Source organism: Pipistrellus hanaki (assembly GCF_964339955.1).
Source record: "Pipistrellus hanaki genome assembly, chromosome: 3".
Classification (NCBI taxonomy): domain Eukaryota; kingdom Metazoa; phylum Chordata; class Mammalia; order Chiroptera; family Vespertilionidae; genus Pipistrellus; species Pipistrellus hanaki.
The window spans coordinates 140,463,767-140,484,936 of record NC_140505.1 but is presented as its reverse complement, the minus strand read 5'-3'; the positions used below and the strand labels follow the sequence as shown (position 1 = coordinate 140,484,936).

General features: G+C 58.5%; 2 protein-coding genes and 1 long non-coding RNA gene across 4 annotated transcripts; 2 read left to right on the top strand and 1 right to left on the bottom strand.

The window, feature by feature from the left end:
• HOXC10 (homeobox C10) lies at positions 1–5,163 on the top strand. Its single transcript, XM_084879981.1, has 2 exons — positions 1–856; positions 4,042–5,163. Exons 1-2 carry the CDS (start codon positions 91–93, stop codon positions 4,317–4,319), a joined length of 1,044 nt encoding a protein of 347 aa, XP_084736107.1. The 5' UTR covers positions 1–90; the 3' UTR covers positions 4,320–5,163.
• A 3,141-nt stretch (positions 5,164–8,304) lies between these two features.
• HOXC9 (homeobox C9) lies at positions 8,305–18,351 on the top strand. 2 transcript variants are annotated; one of them, XM_084879269.1, is made up of 3 exons: positions 8,305–9,984; positions 15,422–15,636; positions 17,359–18,351. In XM_084879269.1, exons 1-3 carry the CDS (start codon positions 9,629–9,631, stop codon positions 17,601–17,603), a joined length of 816 nt encoding a protein of 271 aa, XP_084735395.1. In that variant the 5' UTR covers positions 8,305–9,628; the 3' UTR covers positions 17,604–18,351. The 2 variants fall into 2 exon arrangements, with proteins under 2 accessions (XP_084735395.1, XP_084735396.1); XM_084879270.1 differs by having other exon boundaries at positions 9,969–9,984; positions 14,531–15,636.
• Positions 13,912–14,514, bottom strand: LOC311620152. The gene is made up of 2 exons (XR_014794640.1): positions 14,457–14,514; positions 13,912–14,150 (listed from the first exon to the last, which is right to left on the bottom strand). It is a non-coding gene; the product is annotated as an uncharacterized lncRNA (long non-coding RNA).
• Positions 18,352–21,170: the final 2,819 nt, after the last annotated feature.

Here is a 21,170-nt window from a genome sequence, read left to right as displayed (position 1 = left end):
TCGAACCGCCCCCCCCTCCCGGATGGGGGGAAAAAAAGATGTCAGCTCCTCCGCCGTAGTATTGCTCCTTAAAAACCCCTCTCTCTGAAAATGACATGCCCTCGCAATGTAACTCCCAACTCGTACGCGGAGCCCTTGGCCGCGCCCGGCGGAGGCGAGCGCTATAGCCGGGGCGCAGGCATGTACATGCAGTCGGGGAGTGACTTCAACTGCGGGGTGATGAGGGGCTGCGGGCTCACGCCCTCGCTCTCCAAGAGGGACGAGGGCAGCAGCCCCAACCTCGCCCTCAACACCTACCCGTCCTACCTCTCGCAGCTGGACTCCTGGGGCGACCCCAAGGCCGCCGCCTACCGCCTGGAGCAACCTGTTGGCAGGCCGCTGTCCTCCTGCTCCTACCCACCTAGTGTCAAGGAGGAGAATGTGTGCTGCATGTACAGCGCGGAGAAGCGGGCCAAAAGTGGCCCCGAGGCAGCGCTCTACCCCCACCCCCTGCAGGAGTCCTGCCTCGGGGAGCACGAGGTGCCCGTGCCCAGCTACTACCGCGCCGGCCCCGGCTACCCCTCCGCGCTGGACAAGCCGCCCCACTGCGCCGCCGGCACCAACGACTTCGAGGCCCCCTTCGAGCAGCGGGCCGGCCTCCACCCGCGCGCCGCCGAGCATCTGGAGTCGCCCCAGCTCGGGGGCAAAGTGAGTTTCCCCGAGACCCCCAAGTCTGACAGCCAGACCCCCAGCCCCAGTGAGATCAAGACCGAGCAGAGCCTGGCGGGCGCCAAAGGCAGCCCGTTGGAGAGCGAGAAGGAGCGGGCCAAACCCGCCGCCGACTCCAGCCCGGACACCTCGGATAACGAAGCAAAAGGTAAGGCCGCCCGCCTGCCTGGGCCGGGGCCCGGCTGGAATGCTCGGTTATTTGGTCTTCCTGCCCGGGGTCGGGGAGGGTGGGGAAAGGCAAAAGGTTGGGCCGAGGAGGCCCTGGAAGGTCCTGGGAATAAGACCCGGCTTGCGACTCCTGTGAGCGGAGCGCCCGGCGGGGGCGCGGCATTTGGCGGGGAAGGTGAGCGGCCAAGTGGAGGTGCCGGCGGCGGCCGTGGCGCCCGGACCGGCGTGGCCATGGCGCGCCCCGCGGGCAGGCTGCGGCTGCCCAGGCGGGTGGCCACTCCCGGGCATGTGCTGGGTTCGGGGGGCTCGCTCTGCGCTGTGGTCCCGGTGCGGGCTGAGGTGCCCCCGCTCAGGTCAGAAGCTTGCAAAAAAAAAAAAGCTTAAAATGGCGATCTTGGGTCAGGGACTAAGGAAGACCGGGGAGAAAGGAGATTGCGCTTGACTGTGTTCTCCCAGTTGAAAACTGTTTCCTGAGAAGCGCGGGTTTGTTGTTTGTGTGTCTCCTCTGTGCGTGTGGTTTGGGCTCCTGCGGTTTTGGGACGGCCCGGGGCCTAGGGCAGCGGGGCTGGAGCGGAAGAGGTGGAAGAGGTGGAGGTGAGAGGCCGCCCGCCGTGTCCCTCCCTGCCCCAGACGCCTCGCTTGGGTATGGCGTTGGAAAGGAGCATTTGGACTGTTGTAAGTTTTGGGGTTTTTTTTTGTTTTTGTTTTTGTCTCCCTTTTAATTTTTTTCTTTTCCTTTTCTCTGGTTAAATTTTGTTTTCGTTGTTTCTAATAGCTGCTTACAAAGGAGTGGCTGGGGAATGTCTGTGTGAATGGCAAGGAAGTGTGGCTTTAGTTGGTTTGCATTGTGACTTTGGTCTGAGAGAGAAAGCTTCGTCAGAGTTCAAGCTCAGGGTTCAAGATTCATTTTTGCTGCAGGAGCTGGAGGCCTTGGGGACCTTCTCTGACACCTGGAGAGGAATGTGGAGGAAACAAATGGGTCCGGCCCTCAGGGGAGTGAGGCTGAGGAGACCTACTCTCCCCAAAAAGTTGGAGCCCAAAGCATCAGAAAGGCCCAGCTGGGAGGGGAGGGATAACGCTGCTCCCCAAGGTGCGGGTGCTGGGGGCTGTATATAAGAGGGGCGCTCTGAGTGTGGAGGCAGATGGGCTGGTAAGAGCTGAGCAGCCTGGATCTTGTGGTGCTTTGTATATGGATGCGGCACACGCATGCCTGGAGACCTGTGTCACACTCACACACACACCCCTCTCACATGCTCCGCACACACGCATGCCTGCTCACAGTCTCTCTCTCTCTCTCTCACACACACACACACACACACACACACACACTCTTTTGGGGGGCAAGGGCTAAGCCTCTCTTCCTCGGGTCTCCTCTGCCAAGGTGGCCTTGGCAAATTTCCTCATGGAAACCCTGGCCAGAAGACCAGGTGTGTTCAGGAGTGAGCGTGAGGGAGAGAGTGAGGCCCCCACACCCACAAAGCCTTCGTTGTGGCATTTGTGCAACATGAAAGTTTAATGGTCCACCTTTTCCTCAGACCCTGAGCTTGGTTGGGGAGCAGATATGTAGGATAGGAGAAGCTGTTACGGCCCCACCAGAAGCAAAGTCAAGGTTAATAAGTTCACCTCCTGACTCAAACTGGCCCCATTCTGGTGGGCTCCTTTTCTCTCCTGCCCTCCCCCCCAAAAAAAAAAATCTAAATCGTCCCACCCCAGCTAATCCCTCTCAGTCCGCTCTTTCTCCTGCCCTTCGTGCCTCCCCTCTCCCATTTTGATGTCACCACCTGGCCAGAGGCAAGAGGGCTTTTGGCCAGCCTTCACCATTTGTAATTTCTTCCCTTCCCCCAAACCCCAACAAACCCAATAAGAAAATAAACAGGACAGAGTTAGAGGTGAAAAGCCTTCCAACGATTTCACTGGAGGCTTCAGGTGCAGAGGTGGGAGCAGAAGGAAGGGCATTTGGATGTTTTAAAAACTACAGCCTCAAGTTTGCATTCTTCTGGTGCCTCCTGGTTCCCCTGGGCCCCCCACCCCACTCCCCCAACAAGATAAGACCCAGGAAGCTGGCAATTCCATTTGGGCATATGGGAGACAGAGTGCAGAGCCACAGCAGGGTCCTTTGCTGGGTGCCCATCTCTGGTCTCTGGGTTTCTCCCTAGAAAAGATAGCCCTTTTCTCTTTTGCTGCTTAAAGAGTAAGACCGGTCCATTTCAGCAAGAACGTGGTCCAGGGAGAGAAGCTGCCCATAAGATAATGGGAAATACACACTCTACTTATAGTACCTCCTTATACAAATAACATGTCTGCATGTGTGCAGGAGAATGCTTTGCAGGAATACACACAGGCATGCAGGCATCCATCTCTATGTAGATACGCAGGCAGGAGATTTCTAAGAGGCTGCATTTCCTCAGGACATCTCTCTCCCTTGACCTCAGGTCCTATGGCCAGGGCTGCTGTCCGAGGACCACGCAGCATGCCCCAGAGCCGTTGCCCCTGACCTCTGCTGCCTGTACAAGTTCCCTTGCCTCACTATTGACACCCCGGGGGAAATGGCCAGGAGAGGAAGAGCTGGCAGTGGGAGATCAAATGGGACAGTGTCATTCGGTGGCACTTCAGGTGGGAACAGGGACTGGAGGTCTGGTGCGGGACAGCTGCAGTGGCCACTGGCTGCAGAGGATGGGGCGACAGCCCTCCACTGAGTTGAAAGGGGTCAAAGCTCTCTGGGAATTGCTCTCCCCAGCAGGATGGACTCGGCCACCCCCGTCTGGGGCCTGGAAAAATGCTTTTCCTTCTGGTTGGATTTTTCCAGAGCTGGAATGGAACAGAGAGGAGGGAGGGCCTGGTGAGGTTTCAAGTGCCCAGCAGGATCAGCAAGCTGAGGGAGTGGGGAGTCCTCAGAACCTGCCAGGTCAAGGTGGATTGGGCAGATTTAAATTTCATAAATGCTTCCGAGGCAAGAACCTCCTGTCTTTCTCCCCTGGAAATCTAGACCCCAAAGATATTCTAAGGGCCCCGAGCCCAAGAGGCCCCCACCAGCCAGGCCTGTGGAAGGAGCAGCTGCCCTGTGCTCCATCAGCCGCCCGCCCGCAGCAGGCTGGCAAAGGCTGCAGCATTCTGGAGGGGTTGCCTCTGCAGGGATACTTATGTAAATAATGTTATTTTTAACAGAGGAGATAAAGGCAGAAAACACCACAGGAAATTGGCTGACAGCAAAGAGCGGAAGGAAGAAGAGGTGCCCCTATACTAAGCACCAGACGCTGGAATTGGAGAAGGAATTTCTGTTCAATATGTATTTGACGCGAGAGCGCCGCCTGGAGATTAGCAAGACCATTAACCTTACAGACAGACAAGTCAAAATCTGGTTTCAAAATCGCAGAATGAAACTCAAGAAAATGAACCGAGAGAATCGGATCCGGGAACTGACTTCCAATTTTAATTTCACCTGAGCACTCGGCCTCCCCTTCCTCCTCCCCTCTCCCCCACCCCTCTCTCCCTCTCCCCGCCCCTCCTCCCTTTGTGCCTGGTGGTATATTTTTTTCCCCTCCCTCAGTATAAATGCAACAACGCGCCTGCGAAAAAAGGCAAAGACCTCAGACTCTCCTTCCGAGGGACCAGTGGTTCGTGCTGTGAAGATGCTGTCCACCTAGCGCATGAGAAACGGGGTGCAGGGGGCTGGGTGTGGCGTGCCTGCATAGCTAAGGGCGGGAGCGTGACTGGTGTGCGTGTGAACCCCTCACTCACCCACGCACTCACACACACACACAGCATCCTGTTCTCTATGCAAAGTTAAGGTCGAATACACACAAATGGGGGGGGGAGGGTAAGAGGACAAAAATGAACCAGAGAAGGTCTGTAATCTCACAGAGCACAGTCAGATTCGCTCCTTTCTTGCTGTATTTCCCCCTTAGAATAGACGTTTTGGGAAGTTCGGCTAGTGTTTGTGTGTTCATCGTAGCGCCCAGCGCCTCCACCAAACCCCTCTCCCTGCCTTTACCTCCCAGTCGCTCTGAGAATCTGCTTGAAGTCTTGTATTTGTACTGCTTTCTGCATTTCTTCCATCCTCCCAGCACCCCACATCCTCCATCCACTGACATCTGAACATTCCCATCCAGAGGAACAAAACATTTAAAAAATAGAGCATAGTGAAGCAGAGACACCCCCCCCCCGCATCACCCAGCCCCTGTCCGGCAGTTGTGTTATTTAAAGATATTCTGTATGTTGTATCTTTTGCATGTAGCTTCCTTAATGGAGAAAAAAAATGCTAATAAATTTCCAGAATCATAATCCTCAAATGGGTGGTTTTTGTATGTAGTGCTTTTTCTTTCTTTGCGACACCCCCCTCCCCGAGGAGGCTGAGTGTGTGGCTGTGTGTGTTTTGTGTTGGACTCATCTCCTAGAGCCTTTCTAGGACGTCTCCTGGCGGGTGTAATGTAAGTGAGAGACCATAACGTTGATTTAAATATTATCCAGGTGACCACAATAAGTCAAGGTCATAAAACAGTAATGTCAGGACGGTCTTGGTGCGCGCGAGAGGTGGATTTTATGATCTGCAAATATAATGTGGTGCTGCAGTAAAAGATGCATTTAAAGGTGACTGGAGGAGGGAAAGAGGCAGAGAGCAAACTGCAATCTTGAGGAGCAGACGGATCTGATCGCCTGGGGTGCTGGGCCAGGCACACCCCACCGCGGCCCGGGGGGAACCCCAAGAGCTCCCCACCTATCCAAAGAGAGGAATAAACTTAACCGCTGGAGGGGGACACGAGGAGCGCAGCCACCCCCCTCCCCTCGACAGCAGCAGCAGCAGAAGCGCCGGCGGAGGCAGCAGGAGGAGGCGGCGACAAGGTAGGAGAAGCGGTTTCTTGTTCTTCTCTTGGCGGCAGAGCGGGGGCGGCGGCGTGGCCAGGTGCCCGGTGCTCGGCGGGCAGCACCGGAAGGAAGGAGTTCGGGGCGCCCGGGCTTTCCGAGAGCCCGGGGCTGGCTTGTGGACTTGTGGATGATGCTGGCAGCGGAGGGCAGTGGCCGTGAGCTCCCTTCCCGCCCCTCCTCGGCCTGTTGCTGAGGGGGTCAGTGGTTAAAGGGGTACATGGGTAGGTTTTGGCTTCCGTCTCTGCCGCTGGCACTTAGGGTTGCCTCGAGGCTGACACATGGGTCTGGATGTCGCTCGGTCTGGCTGTCTGCTGAGGGGAGCAGAGGGAGGGCGGGCTGGAGAGGGTTGGAGCTTGAAGCTTAGGTTTTTCTGCTTTCTGCCGGTTTGGATGTGAGCCTTAGCCAAGCTCTCGGTCCCCACACTCCCTCACCATGGGGCTTTGCCAGGCAAGTGGCCTGGTTGGAAGAGGCGCTGGAGCACGGGCTGTGTGGTTCGGCTACCCGCAGATGCAGGGAAGCCGGAGCTGAGCTGAGAGGGAGAGAGGATCAGAGGGAATCGAGGAGGAGAGTGCGGAAGAGCCCGGTGGACAGGACAGGAGACCCAGCTCCAGAGGGGAAGGACACTTGGGCTTCCCCAGGGCCAGGGCCAGAGGCAGGGGAATAGGTCTGCTGCGGGGCTGGTGCTGGAGGGGGGTGTTGGCGGCTGGAGGTCCCATTTCCTCAGAGTTTCCCTGAACGATTTGCTTGAGCCAGAAGCTGATGAGGCAGTCAGACCCCTACCCACCCAGCCACCCAAAGTCTACTCCCTAGCCTTTAGGGAGGCTGTGGGGGCGGAAAGGGGGACGGGGCTGAATTTCTTCCCTCCCCAACCCCCTTCCCTTCTCCTCCCGATAGATGCAAAGCTGAATCTCCCGCCCTGCTCGCTCAGCTGATCTGTGGCTTAGGTAGTTTCATGTTGTTGGGATTGAGTTTTGAACTCGGCAACAAGAAACTGCCTGAGTTACATCAGTCGGTTTTCGTCGAGGGCCCCAACCCACCTATCCGGCTCCGTCCCTCCCCTGTGGGCCTGCCCCAAGCCCCCTGGCAGGTAGGGCACATTGGATACAGACTGAGGAGGGCACGCTGTGAGTGGGGCCAGGCCAGGCAAGCCTGAAAACCCCACTTTCCACTCTCTGCTCCTCAGCCTGTCCCAATCCCTGGGGCTCAGGGAGAGGAGTTTCCCCTGCAGCTATTGTTTCTTGGTCTCAGCTGACAGAGACAGACAAAGACGGTCTAGTCAATTCCAAGGAAATTGAGGAATTTGAGTGAGAGGTGGTCTGGCAGGCCAGCCAGGGTAGGGCAGGGTCATTCGGAGAGAGGAGAGCACAGAAAGAGAAGGGAGTCTCTGGAAGGGTTCGTTCCTCTCACCTGCCACCTCCAAGGAAAAGCTATGCCTCCAGAAGGCTGGGGCTGAAGCTTCCCCTTAGAAAAGTGGGGTGCCTGGGGGGGGGGTCCCAACAATTGGGGATCTCTGAGCACTAGCTCAGTCACCTTCCCTCCCGCTCTATGGCTCCATGCCCAGGAGAAGGGCATACTTAGGGTGTTAGTAGGTTAGAGGAAAGCATCAAGTCCAAGTAGAAATGCCCACCCCCTCCACACACACACATTCTAGGAAGCATTAGGGCAAGAACCTAGCTGGCCCTGGTCTCGGGCGGGCTGTCCGTGGCCCCGTAGGCCTTGGTCTGTGTGTCTGTGGCTGTCAGGCAGCTGCTGGTCTTTGCATTGTGTGGAAATGTGTGGGTGAAGGGAGGCTGCCAGCGCCCACCTTCACCATGTTGTTGGGAAGGCTGTTGGCTGATGCCAGGGAAGGGAGGGAGGGAATGGGGTGAGAGGAAATCTGAGCAATGTGAAACTTTGCAAAGCTTCTTCCCCTCCTTTCCCATCCACCCCTTGCCCTTGGTTCCTCAATTCTGGACCCTGTTGCTAGAGAGAAGCTCTCCAAAGAGGTTTCTCTGTCTGTGAAGAAAAATGGGCAGGGTGGGTGTGGGGGGGAAATCCAGGAGAATGGGGAGATACACCCCAGTTCTCAGACTGGGCAAGAGAAAGCCAAAAGGAGGACAGGTTTCCTTACTTTGGAATTATTGTGATTATTAAAACATGATAAACTTTCAGACAGAGAAATGAAGTCATGTCCCCGTTACAAAACATATACATGGAGTTCCATATTCTTGCAAGTGTCTGCTAGGAGATATCTGTAGCCTTGGATGAGTGTGGGTCTCTGTTTCTATATCCCTGTCATATATATATATATATATATATATATATATATATATATATATATATATATATCTGCATGCTTATTTATTTTTCTCTCTGTTATACAAAGAGATTTGTTTTCACCCTGAGAGGATAGAGGGCGAAACGGGCACAGAGCCTCTCTTCACTCGCTCCAGCTGAATTTGTCAGGTTGACTTTCCATCTGTCCCTTAGCCATTTGTAGGGAGAAAAAAAATATATCTTCCCTTAGATGAAGGTGCTCAAATCTCTCTATGGCTCTCAGGGACTAGGGGGTTTTCAGAGAGGAAGACCAGCTGGTTCGAGGCAGGCCGGGAGACCCCCTGTTTGGGAGTCCCCCAGCAGTCTCTGAATTTTCAGGTTGCCAGAAGCCCCCGGGCAGTGGGAATGAAACCGGTCCCCAGCAAAGGCGGGTGCTGGGGTGCCTGCCTTGGGGACTGGGTCCCCGATGGGCCGAAATTCACCAATGAAGGGCTTCTGGGCTTTGGGTCCCTCTGCCTCCATCTCTGTTTCAGAGCCCCAGAGCTTATGGGGGCTGGTCACGGAGCCATGGGTCTGAGTGCCCACCCCAAAAGAATCCTGGTTGAATGGGGTGAGTTCTCCTAGGGCCAAGGTGAGGGCCAGTCTGATGGCCAGCGACTGCCCCGAGGGCCCTGGGGCCATGGATCATGGCTAAGGTGGTGGTGATTACTTATTCGCTTCGCTGGAAGGGAGTCTTCAGAAGAAACAGCGTGAAGAGGAGGGGAAAAATTATCTTTCTTGTCTGCGGATATTAAGATGGATTTTTATTTCTTAAAGGGCCCTCCCCGCCGAGAGCGCACGAGCGTAAACTTAATATATGCTCCGCAGCCCAACTCCAGAAATCGCAATAAAAGTTAAAACCTCCCCTACTGGTTTTTTTTAATTATGATATGGGAAAGAGGAACAGGATTTATAGAGCTGAACTCTCGGCGTGTGAGTGTTTAAGACTTGTGGGAGAAGGAGGAGAAGGCGAGAGCTCGCCCAGGAGAGCCTTGGGCTCCGAGCTATCTCGAGGCTGCTGCGGGGGCTCCGGCTCAGCCCCCCGGACCCTTCATCCTCCGAGGCTTCCCGGGGACCCTGGATCCCCAGCCCCCTCCGCTGAGGCCCGCGGCCCGGCCCGGCTCGACGCGGAGGAGCTGCAGCTCTTTTCGGCAGGAAACAGGTGAAGGGCGGCGGCGGCGGGGGCTTGCACCGGGCTTTGTGTGGGTCCGGTGCCCGGGAGGAGGTTTGTCGCCCGGGGCGAGCCCGGAGCCCCAGGGTGCCCGGCGGGCGCCCAGCCTGGGCGGGGTGTCTGAGAGCACCGGCTAGGTGGATCGCGTGTGCACTTTGGCTGCAGGCGGAGCAGAGCTGGCTCCCGGGGCGGGCGGAGGCCCGCGGCGAGCCGGGCACCGGATATTGAGTCTGTGGGAAGGACCTTGAGGTCCGAGTGGTGCTGGGGTGGCCGTCGCGGCGGTCCACGGCGCGCAGCTCGCGGTGCGTGGGGCGCGGCGGTCCTCGTGGGCGCGGCGGCAGGCCCCGCGCACCTCCGCGGGGGCAGGGCCGTGGCCAGGATCTGGGCACCGAGGCCAGCCCAGGCTCAGAGCATGAAAAATAAATGCGGTTACGAGGTCTTTCTTCCTTTCTTTTGCACAAGAATGTCTTTTCCTTTTTCCTCTCTCTTTCGGAGATACCTGGATCCGGTCCAGAACAGGTTGCCCGCGGGAGGGCCCGCGAGCGGCGGCGCGCGAGGGAGGGAGAGAGGGAGGGAGGGCGAGACGGAGGGAGGGAGGGAAGGAGGGCGGGCGGCGGCGGCGGCGGTGGCCGGGGCTTCCCTCCCCGGGCGGGCGGGGAGGCGGCTGCCCTGCCTCTGTGGCCGTGGGGAGCCGCGGAGCAGGTAACGAAGGCGCTTCCCGAGGCGGGATTGGACCCAGCCTTCCAGGTCCCTGTCCAGCGCCCTGGAGGGGAGAGAAGGTAGGGAGATCGGCGCCCCGGGCCTGGCAGAGAGGCCTCAGGGAATGTGGAACCTGTGTTTGATTTCGGGCTCACACTCATGCTGTGAGCCAGCCTGCCTCTGGAGATGCGGTTTGCCTGTCGTGTCTGTCTGTCTGTCTGTCGGAGGCGTCCCAAAGCCCGGGCTCTCCTTCCGAAGGCTGGCCAGTTTGGGGAGATTGGTCGGAATGTGCACTTTCATTCATTGCCGCCTCTGTGACTCGGTGCGGCTGGCGGCTGCGCCCCCAAGTTGCAGGGGAGCTGGGCTCCCGCCTCCTGGAAGCCAGAGCCTCCGGTCCCCCCGCCTGGGGCTGAGTTCCGGCTCCAGGTTCGCGGGTCGCCCTGAGGGTGGAGGCCAGACAGCTCCCAGCCGCGCAGGGAGGGCGGGGGAGAGGCTCGCGGCTCTGGCCCCTTAATTGTACCCGTATTGTCTCTCCTCTCGCCACCTCCGCTTCCGCAGTCTGGGCTCCAAAGTCACTGCAAATTTCCTTGCGACACACACATCACAGAAAGATCAGGTAACAAGTCGCCAGGGCCACGGGGGCTCCGGGCAGAGTGCACCCCTGGCCCCGGGCCCTCCCCCTGCAGCCACTCCCCAGGCCGGGGAGCCGGCCGGCTGGGGGAGCCGGAAATAGCCCCGTTTGCCGCCGGGCGGGCGGCGGGGCGGGGGCCGGCGGGCGTGCAGGCCGTGGCGTTGAGAGGGCCAGGTTCACAGGCCCCGGGGGTTCGCTCCTGCGGGGCGGAGGGGCCGGGCCCCTGGCGCGCGGGGAGCCCGGGTACCCACCTGGGGTGGGGGCAGGACGCGGGGCTCCTCGCCGCGGGCCGGGAGGAGTCCGCCTCTGCTTCCTTCCAGCGCAGGCCTTGGCGAGGAGGAGTTGCGTGTGGGTGTGTTTTTCCCCAACAAAGAAGGATCGGGCGAGAGAAGGGGGGAAAGTCGAGGGGACCCGGGGAGGGGGCGGGGAGGGAGAGAGGGCAGCGAAGAGGTGGACTGAGCCCATTTCGGGGGGGAGACGGAAAATGAAAGCAAATGGAGCACAGCCTGCTCCGCGCGGGCGGGTGCAGACGAGCCCCGGAGCGGCCTCCCCGCCTGCGGCGGCCGGGATAGCCCGCTGGGGGCACCGGGAAAGGCTGTTTTAAATTTAATCCGAACTTGACGGTGTGGATTGAACCGGAGGGAATTTAAATCACTGAAAAGGAGGCGCAGTGCGCGGGGAGAGGAAGCCTCTAACCTGTCTGCCTCTCTCTGTCAGTCCTGCCCACGGTGGTGCTAGTTGCTTGGCAGCAGGCGTAGCTGCCCAGGTTCGAGGTGATCGAGGAAGGCCGCCCCTCCCCCACAGGGGGCTTTCCGGTGCCCAGCGAAGCCTTTTGGGGGTGCAGGGGAGTTCTGAGAGCCAGAGCGAGCGCAGGGCTGCTAGCTGAAGCTGGGGTCACCCTCTCCGCAACAGGGATTCCCAGTGGCCTCCAGGCTCCTGAGTTTCTCCCCCATTGGCGCTGAGGAAAATTGGAGGGAGAGGTGGGGGTGGAAGGGAGCCCTGGAATCTGCCAGGGGGTTCAGGAGGAGTAGCTGGACCTGGGAAGACAAGCCCCTCCGGCGTGGTGTCCCCCACATCCTTGTGCTCCCATCCCTAGAGGCCTGGATTTGGGGGAGCCTGAAAAATCTGCTTCAGAGCCCTGACCTGCCACTCTCCCTCCAGATACAGAGAATGGGGTACAAGCCATATGCAGTTGTGGAAGCACAGGGGCCTGGGTCTGGCGAACTCAGGGGCTCCCCGCCTCTTCCAGCCCCCCACCCCCACCCCAAGGCCGCCTCTCCAAGCAAGGCCTAGGCAAAACGGGGTGTTGGTGGGGAGGGGGCTGTGGGCGAGGCCTACTTCCTGACCGCAGCTCTGTCTGTGCCTGAGCAGGGAGGGTCTGAGTTCACGCTCTGTAACTAAGGTGACAATCTCCCCTCCGCTTCATGGGGAAATTGACAGCGGCAGGGAGTGGGGGCTGGCGGACTTCAGCTGTGATTTCAGCTGCCCCACGCTGCTGCCTCTGCCGGCTGGGCAGGGCTGAAAAGCAGGCCAGGAGAGAAAGGGGCATCGGCCTGCAGCCTGAGAGCTCTCCCCAAAAGCAGAGGCCCATAGAAGAGGGTCCTAGGGGTGTCTTTCTTCTAGGAAAGCTGAAATGGGGGCCATTGGGCCCTGTGGCCTGGCAGAGACGCCACAGAGGAGCAGGGCGTGAAACCTCCTTCATCATGTCTTCTTTGCTCCTTGGCTAGAGCATGGCTCAGCCCCAGCCGCCTGGAATGGGGTTCGCCATCCCAGGAGCCTGGTGTGCCCACAGGAGCCGGCGCTGGGAAGGGCCGGAGAGAAGGCCTCTTCCTCCTTTGTGTCAGGACAGAAGTGGCCGCTGTGCCTGGAGCCTGTCGCCGGCAAAGGCCCGGCAGGCAAGCAAGCGAGCAAGCGACTGCACAATGCCATGGCTGCTCCGCCAGCTCTCTATCCCATCCTGCCTGTCGCCGCCCTTCCTCTGTCTTGCTCTCTGCACGCCTTCCTTCCCCTGCTCTCCCATCTCTTTTCATCTCGCCTCCCCTGGTTTCTTTAATTCTCCCCTCGCTCCTTCTTTTTTAGCCCAATCCTCTGTTTCCTTCCCTCCTTCCCTCCTTCCTTTCGATGGCCTGACGTTTCAGTTGTTCGGTCTCAGGCTAGCTCGGGCGGGCGCAGTCTCTCTCGGGCTCTGTCCCTAATGTCCTCTTGGTCACAGGCTGGCCCCGGGCCGGCCAAAGGCTACATGTCTGCCAGCAGCCGCCCAAGAGCCGGTCAGGGTCCCCAGCCGCAGGGCTGGGGGAGGTGCTGGCGGCGCTGGGGATTTGGAGAAAGCCTCTGCAGGGCACTGGGACCTCTTGTCTTTTCCTTGAACTAGTGAGGGAGGATTTTTGATTGACAGCTAAGCCAACTCCATCAAGGCCAAAGAGATACTCTGTTTCTTGCTGTTATTTGGATTTTTCCAAATCAGTTGAGTCTGGGGGAGGGGGAGATAATCCAATCAGAGCCCAGGGTGAGGAGGCTGAGGCCCCGAGTCCCTTCTCCTCAGCCCTTAGGCACGGCTCACATCCTGCCCCCCCATTTCGGAGAAATCCCAGCCCCGCTTGGCCGAAAGGGAAAGCACTGGGAAGGGGGAGGAACAGGGACTGGGGACGGGGGCCTAGAAAGCTGGGGTCAGTGTTTGGACTTCACATCTATTCTTCCCCCCTCAACTTTCCTCCTCCCCCCAACATGCAGCCTACACTCCCTGGGACACCCCTCGCCAGTCCTTCTCCGCCCCAGAGGAGACAGGTTGACCTGGGTGCAGGAGGACACCAGCCTGGGCCCCCACTCCGGGGGACAGGAGTGGGAACGAAGGGCAGGCATCTCTGCTCTGGGAAGCTTCCGCCTTCCCTGCTGTTCCAGAGCCTCCTCCCAGCCTCACTCCTGCCTCTCTCACCCAGCACAAACTGGGGCTCGTTCCTTCTGACCCTGAGACTGCACCCCTCCTTCACACTCGCTCTGCCATGCCTAGGGTGCGTCTGCCTCTGGGGACATCACCTGCTCAGCTCCCCCACCAGCCAGCCTGCCCGCCCCCTCTTTTGCACTCATGCTGAGGATTTCCTGCTTGTGCAAAGCCACCTTTGCTAAACCACCGTGGGACAGTCCCGTGGAAAGCAGAGGACCGGGTACCAAACCCCAAACCCACACAGGAGGGGAACAGCCAACTTATTGGGGGAAGGAAATCCTCGTGTCTGTCCCTCCCTGCAGTCACACTGCTTCTCCAGAATTCAGTGTCCGGCCCCAGAGACACTGCTTTCTCCCAGCCCTCCGCTGCTTTTTTCCCGTTCCAAAAACAGCCTACAATTTTATTTAATGAAAGACACATTTATGAACAATCAAATGATCCTCATAAAAATTTTATTGAAGGACGTAAAAACAAGCTACTTGCCCACAACTGAGGTCGCTCCCTTGCCTTGCCCGCTCTCACCCTGGCTCTGTGCAGGCAGAACCCGGGGGCTGACTTCTTTTTGGGGGGTCAGGGTGCCCCAGAGATGGGATGGGGGCAAAGGTGGGTGAGCAGGAAGATGGGATGGGGCTGCCCCACTCAAGTTGTGTAGATCTCTCCTCCACTTCTTCAAGCTGGCAGGAAAAAAAAAAAAAGGTAGATACAGACAATAAATTTAAAATAGAGGTGCTTGCCTATCTGTACCGAAGCAAAGAGAGCATTTCTGATGCTAAAGGTGTCTGAGGCCCAGAGGTCCTACCCCTCCCACCCACGGACCCCCTTCCCTAACCTTCCCTTGCCCCAGCTTTGGGGGGCTGAGTTGGCCAGGGCAGAGGCACTCTCCCCCTTTCTCTCCTGCCTTCCCTCCCTCCACCCCAGCTTCTCCAGTCCCCTCCCACCCTCCCTCTCCGGCTGCCGCTGCTCCTGAAAGAAATACATACATGCACACTATTTAAAAACGCATTTTTAAAAAGCCACGTTCCGAACTGACAATCGCTGATCTCGGCTCGCGCAGGGACTGCGGGCGCGTCGGGGCCGACAGAGACGGATTACGTCAAGAAATAGTTCCTCCACCTACCTCGGCGGCCGCGGTGGCCGGCGGCGGCGCCCAGCTCCGCCCCGGGGGTGCGGGAGCCCCGGTTCCGGGGCCGGCGTTTTCGCCCCATTCAGAAATCCTCCCGGGGCGGGGGCGGGGGCCCTCTGCTCCCGGTGGGCATGGGCCAGGGGCTCTCTGCTGAGAGACGAGTTGTCCTGAGGGGGTGGCGGGCGCCTGGGGTCCAGAGTTCCGGACCCCCAGGAAAACGCAGGTCGCGGGGATCCTAGCAGAGAAGGGGGTGGGAGAAGGTACAAAAAAAAAAAAAAAAAAAAAAAAAAAGCAAGGGAGGAAAAAAAAAAAAAAAAAGCCCCTGCGCATTGATCCGCGCCGTATTTTTGGGTAAATACGATCACGTGGGGGCCGGGGAGCCAATGGGCTGCGGGGAAAAGGCTGGAAAAATAATTACCTGCCTTGATTGTTCTGTGAGCAGATAAAAAGTACATATACAGTTCATACAATAATCTTATGTATGTAAAACCCCGTTACGATGTCGGCGACGGGGCCCATCAGTAACTATTACGTGGACTCGCTCATCTCCCACGACAATGAAGACCTCCTGGCGTCCAGGTTCCCGGCCACCGGCGCCCACCCCGCGGCCGCCAGACCCAGCGGCTTGGTGCCGGACTGCGGCGACTTCCCGTCCTGCAGCTTCGCGCCCAAGCCCGCCGTGTTCGGCACGTCGTGGGCGCCCGTGCCCTCGCAGTCGTCCGTGGTGTACCACCCGTACGGCCCCCAGCCCCACCTCGGCGCCGACGCGCGCTACATGCGGACTTGGCTCGAGCCGCTGTCCGGCGCCGTCTCCTTCCCCAGCTTCCCGGCCGGCGGCCGCCCCTACGCCCTCAAGCCGGACGCCTACCCCGGCCGCCGCGCCGACTGCGGCCCGGGCGACGGCCGCAGCTACCCGGACTACATGTACGGCTCGCCCGGCGAGCTGCGCGACCGCGCCCCGCAGACCCTGCCCTCGCCCGAGGCGGACGCGCTCGCCGGCGGCAAGCACAAAGAGGAGAAGGCCGACCTGGACCCCAGTAAGTGGGGAGCAATCTTCCTTTACGACCGGCGCGGGAGGGGAGCGGGGGGAGCCGGATTACAGCCCCTCGCGGCGGCGGCGCGGGGAGCGCGGGAGAGGGGCGAGGGCGAGGGGGGCGAGGACTCCATAAAAGCGAATTACCTTGGGGAGCTTTCAGGGGGCAGGAGGTCTGAAAGGGGGCCCCCTCCCCGAGGAGCCAGGTTGGGAGTAGGGCTGAGGGGGCCCCGCTCCCCAGGAGCAGGTTTGGATGAGAGGGACCCCCGCCCCCAGCACCCCCAGCCCCAGGCTCTTTGGCTCAGTCGTTACTTTCGAAGAAATGCAGACAGGGCCAGGGGATGGGGTGGGGGGCGAGGTGCATTTTATGGTTTGAGGTGGGACGGGACAGAGATGAGGAGGACACCAGGGGCAGGGAGAAAATTCACCCCTACCTCCCAACCAGCATGATGGGGGGGGGGGTCCTCACCCCACTAGAGATTCATAAAACTCAAGGTCTGTGGACTTCTCTCCCAGGACCACTGAGGGAAGGGTCTGGGGGAACTTGGAGGGACAGGACTTCCGGAGTTGGGGGAGAGAAGTGGGGTCCCAGCCTCAAACTTGAAAGCCCTCCTCTGAGGGTCTTCTGCAGGAGAGAAGGTAGAAAATGGGGGTGTCAGGGATGCGGAGTGGGGAGAGACATCTCCCCAGATTAGAGAATTACACACTCACACACACACACACACACACACACACATGCACACACATGCACACACTCCAATCAGGGAGACAGGAGCCTTCTGAGTGTTGCAGAGAAGGGCAGGGGTAGGTGGGGAGGGGCAGGTGGGAGCTGTAGGGCCAGAGAAAGGGGACAGAAGAGAAGCAGCAGGGGAGGGGTGCAGCCCCCTGGGTGTGAGGAAGTGTCTGGGGGAGTCCCAGGGGGGGCTCCAGGAAATCCTTTCCTCCAGCCCGGTGAGGGGCCAGGGCCTAATTATACCCCTCTGAGCCTTCCCTCCTTGCCCTCAGCGACTCTCATAAACCTGAAATTGGAGGCTTGGCTCCTGCAGAGCCTGTCCTGGGGCTGCAGGAGGGGTGGGGGCCCTGGAAGTCAAACAGGGACGCTCACATGCAGGGGGCCTGTTTCCAAGGCCAGCAGCTCTCTGGGGGAGAGGGGGGAGCTTTTCCTAGCCCAGCATCACCCTGAGAATTCGCCTCAGCAGGGTTGAACTCGGAGAGAGCGGAGATGAGCAACAAACCGCTCTCGCTGGAGAGGGTAGTGAGGGACTGGGGGGCTCTCAGGGTCAGGAGGCAGAACTGCAGCAATCTCCAGGACTTGGTCGTGGGCCGGGTGGATGGGAGGGGGCAAAGGAGGAGGGAAGTGGGGAGGAGAGAGACCTCACTATAAAAATAAAAAAACAAGGGAGAGAAGCATTTATGGGCCTATGAAACGGTTGGGAATTTGGACTTTTTATGAGGATATTCTCGAGTTACTACTCTTGAAGCTGAGGACCAGACTGTTGGGGCTTTGATAGCTTTGATTTCCTATAGTTTTAGGAAGCTGAAGGAAGGGGGAGCTGGGGAGGAGGGCAGAATGCAAAAGGAGTGAGGGGAAATTCCAAAAAAAAGTGTCCAAATTCAGGTTCAATCATTGGGTTTTGATAGCCTGGCTAGGACTGGGGGTGGAGTGGCAGGGCTCCTGGGCTGGAAAAGGGTCTCCGCTGACCCCTGCCTGTGTTTGGCCCTCCAGGCAACCCCGTGGCCAACTGGATCCACGCCCGCTCCACCAGGAAGAAGCGCTGCCCCTACACCAAGTACCAGACGCTGGAACTGGAGAAGGAGTTTCTCTTCAATATGTATTTAACCAGGGACCGTCGGTACGAGGTGGCCCGGGTTCTCAACCTCACCGAGCGGCAGGTCAAAATCTGGTTTCAAAACCGGAGGATGAAGATGAAAAAGATGAATAAAGAGAAAACCGACAAGGAGCAATCCTAAACCCTGCCCGGCCTGCCTCGGCACAGCCAAGGGGAAAAAAAAAAAAAACCAACAAAAAAAATCCACAAAAAAGCCCAGCCCAGGCGGGAGAGAGCAAGAAAAAGGAAAGGAAAGAGCAAGATAGAGAAAAGCCAATCCGCTTAAAAAGAAAAAAGAAAAAAAAGGGGGAAAGGAAAAGGAAAACTCTTGCAATTTGGGAGGGTTCAGTGTTGAGAAATTGGTGTTTTAGAGTTAGTTCTACCCAGCGAGGATGAGGAGGTGGGGAGAGAAGCCGCCTTCTCTTCTCCTGCGCAACTGAAATAAATGACACACACAATGTGATTTTTTTTTCTCCTTTCTTCAGAGAAGCCAGTACTTGAATCGCTATATTTCTATTTTTTTTTCTTCCTGTATCATATTTGGCCCGGGCCTACTCTCCCCAGGCCTGGGGTGCTCTGCGTGCAGATTTTGTACAAAAAAAAAAGATACACATACATACACAATAACGAGTCCCAGCCCAGGAACCGCGGGGCGAGGGCCGGGGATGGTGCCGCAGGCTGGGTCCAGCGCGCAGGCCGGTGCCTCAGGCGGGCATGTACATAGCAGTGTTTCCTATCATCCCCAGCGTCCGTCCTGTTACGTGCTTCTGTTTGTTACGGTAGAACAGCTCTGTGTTAATATATCGAAGTCACTTAAAAAACCAGAAAACCCAACTGCATCCAGTTCTCATTATTTCTCCTCCCGGTGGCTCCCAGGCCGCTGTGGTGGAGGAGGCCAGGGCTCAGACCCTCCGGGGGAGGCCGGAGCCAGGATGGGGCTCTCCTGACCTCGGGAGGGCAAGTGCCTGCTGCTTCTCTCCAGGCGGGGTGGGGTGGGTGAGGGCTCCAGGGTGGGGTGGAGGCCGCTGAGTCCTGGGCACAGTCTGTGCCTGCTCTGATCGCTGCCTAGGAGTTCCCTGGTAGCTCAGTGGAGTCCAGGGGGGAGGGTGGGGGCATGGCATGAATGGCTTTCCCTGGCTGTAATTAATTGTAATAATTTATGAGTACAGGAGATCGGAGGGAAGAGATAGGTGAAGATGAAAGTTGGGTGCTGGGTGAGGGCCCGGGCTGGATTCCTGCCTGAGAGGGATGGCTGGGGGGCTGAGGAGGGAGGGTGTGCGGTTTGGAGGAGGAAGGCCAGCAGGCCTCAGGGAGGACAGGCACTGAGGACTTCGTGGAGAATGAAAGGAGGAAAATGGGGGAGAGAGAGGAGAGAGAAGGAGAGAGGGAGGGAGATGAAGGAAGGAGATAGATGGCAAAGCCAATACAATCAGAATTAGGTTTAGTTTCTACTTCTCAATGCATTCTCGGTCTCTCGGATGGTTCGTTTGAGTGTTGGTCTTGGGGTGCAGAGGGTATGCTGTGCAGCTGCAGCATTTCTGGGGGGCAGTGTGGCCAGGGCCCAGGGAAGCTGCTCAGGGATTAGTCAGGCAGAGGATGTTCTCTGGCGGTGGAAGGACCCCAGGCTTAAGGATGCAGAGATGTGTGCCTGACAGGCTTGTGGGGCTGTCAGCTGCACTGTACCCCAGAGTGCCCTCCCCAGAACTGGCAGTTTCATCTGCTAATCAGAAGCAGACCCAAGCTGCAGGGTATGCCTCAGCCTGGGCGCCCCCTTTCTCGGAAATCCCCCAATCTGGAAACTATTAAACTCAGACTGCCTGAAATATAGCCCTTTAATATCTCAGGCTGCCCATTCTGGAGAGGGCACAGGGTGTTGCTCTGAATTCTTGGGGTGTCTCATAAAAGAAAATAATTGGGGACCCCAGGCCTTGTGCGGCTAGCTCCCTGGGCCATTGCATTGTCTTACAGGATTGGTGAGGGACCAGCCCCTCCCCATCATTTGAATGTCCTACCCCCTCCTTCCATTAGACTATCCAATGTTGGGGGCTGGAGGAAGGTGGGAAGGGGTGAACGTTCTGTTTTGATGATATTTTGAGTCGGGGCAGTCAAAAGTCGCAAACGATCGATGGTGTGGTTTTCCCAGTAGCCGAAGCACCCTCTCCCCTTTCCCGCTTAGAAGACACCCTTCCCAATTCCAGAACCGATTGTCTCCTTGGTCCTTCTGAAAGGTGCTTTGCCTGTAGACTGCTCGCTTTTCTTGCTTCCTCCCTCCTCCCTTTGGCCGTTTTGCAGCTCTGTGACCCTGGCCTCAGGTCTGCACCCACTGGGGAACCAGGCACCCGTCTGCCCGAGTCCTGACGCGGGCATTCAGGCTTCTCTCCCAGCCCGAGCGTGGCGGCCTATCGGGGCCTCCACCCCGCCCCTGTTCCAAGGCCCTTTCGCCTCCCCGCGTCCGCCAGCGGGGCCTGCTTCCTGCAGCCGCCCGAGCGGCCTGAATGCGGGCAGGAAGCAGGGCGAAGGGCTCCAGGGCCCGGAGGAGAGAGCGCTCGGGATCCAGAGCAGGCCCGCCCGCCCCGGCCCGCTGCTCAGTACCAGCTCAGCCGCCTGCAGGTCAGGATTGGATTCCATTTTTATTTATTATAATCTGTGAGTTAAAAAATCATCACAACACAACACACATCTGGGGGAGAAGAAGCGAAAGCTGGGGGAAAGGGGTTAGCAAACGCCCTCCTGCCCTAATCCTCCCTCCCACCTCTCCTCTGCGCCTTTGTCAGAATCACAAAACCCTAAAGGTTGTTCCACTCGGAAAGGCAGGGGATAGGTACATTTCCGCAGCACCGAAATGCCACTTTTATGGCGCTGTTTGTCTCCCTGCGCTGGATTCTGAATGGGGCCGAACAAAACAGCAGCGCGGAGCTGGCTAGACGTCTGGGCTTAATTGCTTTATGGTTTAAATAAGGTGGACACTCTTTCCTTTGAAATCAGATTATAGGAATGTTTTGTCTATGGCCCACGGAGAACAGGACCTCACTGGCTGGGAGGGAGAGGTGGGGAGAGCCCGCGTGAGAGAGGGATGGGCCACAAACCGGGGGCAAACCGCCGGGAGAAGGCAGAGTCCCACCCCAAAGTCCAGCGGGCAGCGGCGGCATAGGCGGTGCGGACCGGCGGCAGGGTAAGAAGAGCCAGGAGTTAGGGTGCAGCCTGGGGCAGGTGGTTGCGGGGGGGCTTCGGTGCGTGCGTTGGCGTGCGCGGAGGTGTTCCCGGCGCAGAAAGCGCCTGAAGAGGGGATGAGGGAAGGCCGCGGCGGCTCCTTCGCATGGTGTCTCATAATGCGGGAAGAAAAGGTTTCAAAAAGAGAGAATAGCGTGAGACCTTTGACAAGATTTATCTCGAGAACCTATAAAACAAACGAAAAGCGGTCCCGGGGGGACTCCCTTGCAGGGACCCCCTCCCCCCTATCTCCTCCCCCATTTGGAAACTCCTTCCTGCCCCCTTTTCACCTTAGGGCCAAGCCTGAGACCTGCTTGCTCTCTCCCTTGGCCTTTCCCCCAGCTGGGCTGCATTGGAGAAAACGAACGCGAGGTGGCGCTGTTGTTCAATGTTAGAGGCGGCGGCGGCGCCCCGGCCGGCCTGCCCGCGCTGACATTTGAGGCCCGGCTCCCCGGAGCAGCGGCGAGAAGGCCCCGCGCCCCCTGCCCGGCCCGGCCCT

Bases quoted from the DNA above. Each gene is read 5' to 3' on its own strand.
- HOXC10 (XM_084879981.1), top strand. From the start codon at position 91: ATGACATGCCCTCGCAATGTAACTCCCAACTCGTACGCGGAGCCCTTG. The intron at 857-4,041 runs GTAAGGCCGCCC...TATTTTTAACAG, and splicing joins CTCGGATAACGAAGCAAAAG to AGGAGATAAAGGCAGAAAAC.
- HOXC9 (XM_084879269.1), top strand. From the start codon at position 9,629: ATGCGGTTACGAGGTCTTTCTTCCTTTCTTTTGCACAAGAATGTCTTT. The intron at 9,985-15,421 runs GTAGGGAGATCG...CTCCTTCCCCAG, and splicing joins CGCCCTGGAGGGGAGAGAAG to CTTCCCGGCCGGCGGCCGCC. The intron at 15,637-17,358 runs GTAAGTGGGGAG...TTGGCCCTCCAG, and splicing joins GAAGGCCGACCTGGACCCCA to GCAACCCCGTGGCCAACTGG.